General features: G+C 37.9%; 2 protein-coding genes across 2 annotated transcripts; both read right to left on the reverse strand.

Moving 5' to 3' along the window:
• Window positions 1–269: 269 nt before the first annotated feature.
• Window positions 270–2,119, reverse strand: LOC149147663 (uncharacterized). Its single transcript, XM_089441911.1, has 3 exons — window positions 1,514–2,119; window positions 982–1,142; window positions 270–882 (listed from the first exon to the last, which is right to left on the reverse strand). Exons 1-3 carry the CDS (start codon window positions 2,117–2,119, stop codon window positions 270–272), a joined length of 1,380 nt encoding a protein of 459 aa, XP_089298037.1.
• Window positions 2,120–2,272: 153 nt separating this feature from the next.
• Window positions 2,273–3,178, reverse strand: LOC149147664 (uncharacterized). The gene has a single exon (XM_089441912.1). The coding sequence runs from the start codon at window positions 3,176–3,178 to the stop codon at window positions 2,273–2,275; it is 906 nt and encodes a 301-aa protein (XP_089298038.1).
• Window positions 3,179–7,521: the final 4,343 nt, after the last annotated feature.

A 7,521-nucleotide genomic window follows, 5' to 3' on the forward strand; every position in this document is an offset into this window, starting at 1 on the left:
TAGTTTGTCCCAGGTGAGGATTCTTTTGTGGCCTACCAACCATAGGAAATAAGAGACTTTGGGCCAGGATCCAAGACCCCATATTTTACTCCAGATTGGATCAGAAGGGGTGGTGATATTACATACGATCTTGTAGGCCTTTGAAGTGGTAAAGGCACCCTTTGGTAGGTATCCCCATCTTAGGATGTCATTACCTTCGTTGTGTCTAATGCTTCTTTTCCGTAGCTCCTTCTCCAATTCCTCAGTTTCCCGAAGGTTTGTGTTATTGATTAACTGAATACCCTGTTTCCATTTGTGCTCCGTTTCTGCATCCAAAAATGTCGGATCTTTTCTTGCTGCTGCTCCTGCCTATTGAATTCCGGAGGTAGATGAAGAACGTGGGTGAGCTTTGGCATCTGGCTCCATGCATCTGTCCTGAATCTCGCCGTTCTGCCATCCCTTACTTCCCAGAAACTGTGCTGTTGAATTAACTGGAAGTGTTGTTTGGCCGCATTCCATATTAGTGAACCTTTTTCATTGGGGGTGAACCTAATGAGCTCTTCCTGAGGTCTGTTATTGGCATATTTGGCTGTCCATATTTTTACCCAAGGTTTTTCTGGGTTAGTGATCCACTGCCACCATATTTTGGCACTCATAATTGAGTTGCTATGCTCTGGGTCTCTCAGCCCAATGCCCCCTTTGTCTTTGGGCAAGCAGACTGTGGTCCATTTAACTAGAGCCCATTTACGATTAGTTGTCGAGCCGCCCCATAGAAAGCTACGTTGAAGATTCCTGATTCTTTTTAATACCCATTTCGGCGATGCTAGGATTGAGAATAGATAAAGGGGCATTTCCTGAAGGACAGACTTAATAAGCACTACCCGACTGGCCAGATTCAAAGTTCTGTGCATCCAAAGGTTAAGGCGGGATTCAAGCTTCTTAATGAGAGTTCGCCAGGAGGAATGCTTTATGGCAGAGGCAGTGAGGGGGGCTCTGAGTTACTTGGAGGGGAGTGAAGCAGTGGGAAATCCAAGGATACGAGCAACCGCTGTCTTGACAGATGGAGGCGTGTGAAAGAAAAAAACCTGCGATTTGGAACAATTGACACTGGTGCCTGAAGCTTCGGAGAAATCATTGAGCAGGGATTTGAAGCAGGAGGCTTCCTGGACAGAGGGGTAACCAAATAACATGGTGTCATCAACAAACTGATGATGAGAGGTAACAGGGGTGTTGTGAATTGAGAGGCCTTTGAGCTGATGAGAGTGGAGGGCGTGTTTGATATGGCGGCCCAGTCCTTCAGCCATTAGAACAAAGAGGAAGGGGGATAGGGGGTCCCATTGCCTGATTCCTCTAGATGGTTTGAAGGGGCGAGAGGGGATTCCATTTACAAGGATGGAGAATTGAGTGGAGGTTATTAGATTCATGACCCAGCGAATCCACATAGAACAAAAACCAAAGGCTTTTAGCATTTGCTGAATGTAAGTCCAGCTGAGTTCATCAAAAGCCTTAGAGAGATCCAGCTTAAGAAGCATACCTGCCTACTTTGATTGCTTGAGGGAGTGAAGAGGAGAATGCCATCCATGATCTGTCTCCCTTCCACGTATCCCAACTGTTCCAGAGATATGAGCAGAGGCAACAGGGGCTTCAACCGGTTTGCGATAACTTTGGATATGACTTTGTAAATGACGTTACAAAGAGCAATCGACCTGTATTTGTTAGGTGTGATTGAATCCTCCTCTTTGGGGATGAGGGCTATGAAGGTGGAGTTGAGAGAGGGTAGCAGCCAATGGAGAGCTCTCAACTCTTCTACAATTTGCCAGACTTCCAGTTTTATCATCTCCCAGAAGGTATGAAAGAACGTAGTGGTGAATCCATCCGGTCCAGGGGCTTTTCCCTCCTTAAGCTGGGACATTGCCTCATCCACCTCCTGAGGCAGAATTGGGCTAAGGAGAAGCTCATTATGTTCCTCCGTAATGAGCTTTGGCACATTGTTGGTTATTCTTTCAATTGCCTGTCGCCTGTCTCCTTCAGGCTCTTGAAGGACATGATTGAAGTGATTAAGGAATTCCTCCTCAATTTCCTCATGCTTTTCTACTTTTACCCCCCCTTGCTTTTGAATGAAAGGTATGTTGTTGTGCATTCTTCTTTGAATAGTGGTTCTGTGGAAGAATTTAGTGTTTCGCTCGCCTTCCTTTAACCATCTGATTCTGGATTTTTGCTTCCAATATACTTCCTCCTGCTTCCGCCTTTCCTCAAGTTGTTTGTGGATGCGTCGTTCCTGTTCCAGAGTCACCTAAGTGTGCCCCTCTATGGTTATCTTTTGATGGAGGTCCATCAATTCCCGGTTTAGATCTTGTTGCGCTTCGAAGATGTCTCCAAAGGTCTCCCTATTCCAGCGCTTTAGGTGATTTTTTAGAAACCTAAGCTTCTGTTGGAACTGATACATCTTGGACCCTTCTGGTGGGATAAAGGAAGTCCATGTAGTTTTGACAAATTCTTTAAACGTGAGATGCGAGAAATAGAACTCTTCGAGGCGGAAGGGTCTCCTTGTCAAGTCACCTGGTCTTTGCCATTGAAGGGCAATCGACCAATGATCCGAGCCGGTATGCGGAAGAATTGCAGATGAAATGTCTCCTCCAAGGTGAACTGCGTTGTCTGATATAAGGAAGCGATCCAGTTTGGATGCAATTTGATTCTTACCTGCTCTGTGATTGCTCCATTTAAAAGTGCCATTACAAAAAGTCATATCTATGAGGGAGGTGTTCTGAATGAAGTCCTTGAAATGGGCATTTTCTTGTTCCATTCTATTTCTCCCCCCGATCTTCTCCTCTAGCTTGGTAATCATGTTAAAATCCCCTCCAATGATCCAGAGCGGGAACCTCCTGTTGTTGTTCAAAGCTTCTATGGTGTCCAGAAGCGCAATTTTACTTCCTGTATCCTGCGGGAAATATACATTTGATAGGTTTCCATGGATGTTCGTGCCTAGAATGTGGAAGGCCGCCTGGATGAGGTGGTGATAAGTGTGAAAATCTGAGAGATTTAACGCTTGTGTGTTCCATGCAATAGCAAGCCCTCCTGACGCTCCAGAGGCATCTACCACTACCGATCGACAACCTGACCAGGCTTTGGAGAGAATGCTCCCTAAAGTAGAGCTATTACATTTGGTTTCCTGGAAAAAGAATAGTTGCGGCTTTTCCATTTTAATCATGTTTTTTAACATTCTGAGTTTCCCAGGGCTATTGAGCCCTCTTAGGTTCCATGATACTAGCTTCATGGTTCAACTATTAGCGGTGGGTTTATAGTACTTTGTCAATTTAGCGTACCTGCCTGAGTCTACCAGGATTTTCCCAATCTCGATCGTTCTTTGTAGATCCGTTCTTCTTCCTCTCTTTTTGGTCTCTTTTGGGGGGAGGCTGCCATCCCAATGGCTTCTTGGCTGTATACCTAGTTGATGCCGTTGATAGGCTCTTGAGATAACCACTTCCAGCTTGCTGAGTTGGGTTTCAGGTATACTGTCATATGCTTTCTTTTTGCACGCTAGTTCTAGTTCTAGAATATCTAGGCCGTTCAGATCTATGCTTTCTGGTTCTTCTTCCATCTGTTGCACTTGACTGCTTCCTTCCATATTAATCTCTGAGCTTGGAGGGGGGTCTAGCTTTCCATCGACTTCCATATCCTTGTATTTCCCTGCCGACTCTTTCAGGTCTCCTGTGGGGTTATCTGTGATGATGATGGGGGATTGGCGTTTGGTGGGGGAGGCTGTGGGGGGGGGGGGGATGGGAGGAGGAGGAAGGAGGGGCAGGGTTAGACTCGGAGATCGGGGGATGCTCATCGGAGGTTTGAGCAAGGATATTGAAGGTGTTCTTAGTAGCTGGGCCATGGGTGTTATTTTGCTGGGGTTTATTCCCATTTTAGGGTTTCTTATGCGCGCGCCTTCGACTAGGGTCTTTGGTGAAGCCGTCCTGCGTTAGGGATTCAGGGGGGTCAGGAGAAGTGGCTTTGGTATTCAGAGGACAGTCCTGGAATAAATGCCCCAGAGCATGGCATTTCTTGCAATGAAAGGGTACATGCTCATAGTCCAGAGGTTGAGTCCATTCTTCATCACGGTGAGAGAGACTTACCGATTCTGGCAACGCTTCGTTCAGGCGCATGAAGATGCAGATGCGAGCATAAGAAGTGTATCTACGCATTTTTGTTTCTTCTGCAGCTCTGATGTACTCCCCCAGTCCATTTCCTATCTCTTTGAGAATGTCCTCGTCCCAATATTCATCTGGAAGGGAGTACATTCTGATCCAAACTGGCGCCCAAGTGAGATCTTCCTTATCCGGGTTGAATCTTGGTAACCACTCCCTCAAATACAGACCCGCTGAGTTGAAGAAGTAGGGCCCTGCTCCCAAAATTCTGTATTTGTCCTCAAGACAGAAGAAAATTTCAGTGAAAAAGCCCTTCGGCCCTAGCTGCAGAGTAACATCTCCTTTGGGATTCCACTTCGCCGCAATCCATCCGTATAAGGCTTTTTTTGTCGGCCAGAACCCTATAAACTTCCCAATAAGGGCATGATCCCTCATGAATTCGATTCTCTTGTCGATCTCGTGTCCAGGTAACTCTATTCGTGGCCGTTCTTTAGCTATAGGCTTACATGTTGTTGAGGAAACCTTCAGAACTTCTTCTGGTTTCTCCTCTCTGTCTTGTGCAACGCTGGCTTTGTCCTTCCGACTTCCTGTCTCCTTGTTTCCATGCTGATGCCTATTCTCTTTGTTTAGTAGCTCCTTGTCGACTGATCCGAAGACAAATGCTTGCTCAGGACCATGCTGCGCTGGGGAGGGCTCTGATGCCCTCCCCTGAGGAGATTCCATGGTGCTGCTCTAGTACCCTGCAACGCTGTTGCGCAACAGGTGATTTGGTTCAGTCTGTGAATGGATCCAGTGCTGTGCCGTCTGCGCTGTCGTAGATTTTCCAAAACCCTAATCGCCACCGAGGAGTATGATCTTCCACCTATAATTGTGGTGTATACTTACTTATTATCTGCCGTTTTTATTTTTTACAATTTTTTAGTTAATATTTATTTTTGCGGTTATCGGTTGAGAGTTTGCTAATGTTATTGCAGAATGCATCTTAATCTGTGATGTTTTTATATCGTTTAAATAATCTGATGAATGAAAAAAATGTGCTACCGAATTGTTCAAAATATTATAAATGAACTTTTAAAACATAATACATGTTTATTTATATGTTAATTTTTTATAATAATTATATATTTTTTTTGTTGTTATTTTGGGCTTTTATCTTGAGGTTTTTAGTTTCTCCAATAAAATGTATTTGCACTGAAACGATTAGTGGATGATTTGAGGTATTGGACATTTGGTATGGCCTATAGACACATGATAAGGGCTTGGAGTAACTTAACGCGTTTGGCATAATTATATTTTTTTCTCTATATATTATTACCAACATAGATTCATCTTAAATACTCATCTAACATGAGTGAAGAAGAATCTATTTTCTTCATTTCTAAATATTTTTATAAGGCTACATTATTTAAATGTTTTGTATAGTTATTTAAATTTTTTTTATTTTTAGATTTTTCATAATTTTTATAATTTTTATCTTGAAAGACATGAGCAAAATTCTCAATAATAACGATACCAACCATACATAATCAATATATGTCTCCTCATCCATCTAACACTTGTAGCCCATTTACTTGAAAATTTAACATAATGACACTTCAAAATAATGTGAATTCAACTAATAATATATGTTTCAATTTGACATGTATAATAATAATTTAATAAAATTAAAAATTAATATATTTCATGAAGTTGGCCTGCTAAAAAATATCTATAGTATTGAAATCAATAATTTGATGAAAAAAAAAAAGCATATCGATATTCTAAAAATATAAAACAATTTTAGTACACAAAATTTAATAAAAACTTTGTAATTAAAAAATATGATGGACAAATTACATTTACTATAGTTCAACCACACACTATTTAATAAAGAATTTGTATTGACAAAATCAATTTAGAGAATAAAGGTCATTTTCCATCCTTAGGGCTCACATCGATTTAACGAACTTCAATATTGGTTCAAACTTGCGGGTGATATAGACAATTTACATGTACAGAAATTCAGCTCTATATTGAAATATTTTAAAGTTTGAAAATTTTATTTTACAATATATGATAATAATTTTATTAAAAAATTTAAATTATTTTATTTTATATGTAAATAAATTCAAGTTTTTGGGATATTTCAATGGGAAAGTTTGTTTTGACTCTGTTTTCTTTGAACAACTTAAATGTTTTTGTTCATTTTTAATCATTAAATTTTTATAATTTTTATTATTATTATTAATTATATATAGAGAGGGGGTATAGATTTCATTAATCAATATAAGAATCAAATAATATGTTCATTTTATTTATTTATTGATGTAAGGTAAAAACTTATTTAGTTTACTTTGCAATGTAGATTCATATATCATGAACTTTGTTATATAAAGTGTATACAAAAAATAAGGGTCTTAGCTATACCCATTACTATATGATATAAGATTATCTTATATATCTTATTTTGTTGAAGTATATTTTATCCTAAATAAAATTGAGTGATGTTCATTACTTATGACTATATTGTTTTTATATAAATTAATGAGACACTAACATTTACTAAAATTTATAGATTATAGCTATAAAATCTATAAAAAAATTATATTAGAATAAAATTTTTATAATATATTTATCATAGAATGAGAAAGAAAAATTCCTTAAGGTGTAATTTTTTTTTAAAATTGTAAATACCTTTTAATATTATATTTATCATAGAACTAGAGGGATCAAATTCCTAGATATTTACTTCTTTTTTTAACTGCAAAACTTAAAAGAAAGTCTAAATGCATCATAATTATCAATGAGGTTATTTTTATACATAGTAGTAGGGACATTATTTCCTTAATTAATATACCCACATGGACTTTACCACCATATAAATACAATAAAATTCAAATTAATAATTCAAATAAAAAAGTTGAAAACTTAAAAAATATATAAAGTAATCACTATATTACTCCATCCAAAAATGGAGCACTTAAAACTTATCATAGTTTCAGTTATTAGAATAATGATATTTGAATGATTTTAATAAAGAAAATCTTTTGGCCATCTTATTTTTTATTTATTTTAATTTAGTTGTCAATTACTTTTTATTAGAAAAAGATGAAGATTAATATAATGATTGTCAATTTTTACTTATTTTATTTTAATATTCAATATTAAAATTTTAAAATATTATTGTGATATATTAAATTTTGAATGTTATTTATGAATAACAGTAATGTAGAAAAATTATTTGAAAATTCTTTAGAGATAAGAGTCCTATATTATCTAGAGAGAATTTCATATATTTACAATTTTTGGTATTTTAATTCAGCATGCAATTAGACATACAACTTCTATGAGTTTTTATATATATAAGATGTAATTTTTTGAATAACGTTTCATTATTTCTTAAAAAAGAGGTTGAATTAATTGATAATGA

The sequence above is a fragment of the Pinus tabuliformis genome, chromosome 9 (genome assembly GCF_031772625.1).
Source record: "Pinus tabuliformis cultivar Carrire ecotype Pingquan chromosome 9, CPIR1, whole genome shotgun sequence".
In the NCBI taxonomy this organism is placed as follows: domain Eukaryota; kingdom Viridiplantae; phylum Streptophyta; class Pinopsida; order Pinales; family Pinaceae; genus Pinus; species Pinus tabuliformis.

What these genes read in the sequence shown, in the direction of transcription:
- LOC149147663 (XM_089441911.1), bottom strand. Translation starts at nt 2,119, where the DNA reads ATGCACAACAACATACCTTTCATTCAAAAGCAAGGGGGGGTAAAAGTA. An exon ending in CAAGCAATCAAAGTAGGCAG is followed by an intron (nt 1,143 to 1,513) that starts GTATGCTTCTTA and finishes CCCTCTGTCCAG; the next exon opens with GAAGCCTCCTGCTTCAAATC. An exon ending in ACTGCTTCACTCCCCTCCAA is followed by an intron (nt 883 to 981) that starts GTAACTCAGAGC and finishes TTGGATGCACAG; the next exon opens with AACTTTGAATCTGGCCAGTC.
- LOC149147664 (XM_089441912.1), bottom strand. Translation starts at nt 3,178, where the DNA reads ATGGAAAAGCCGCAACTATTCTTTTTCCAGGAAACCAAATGTAATAGC.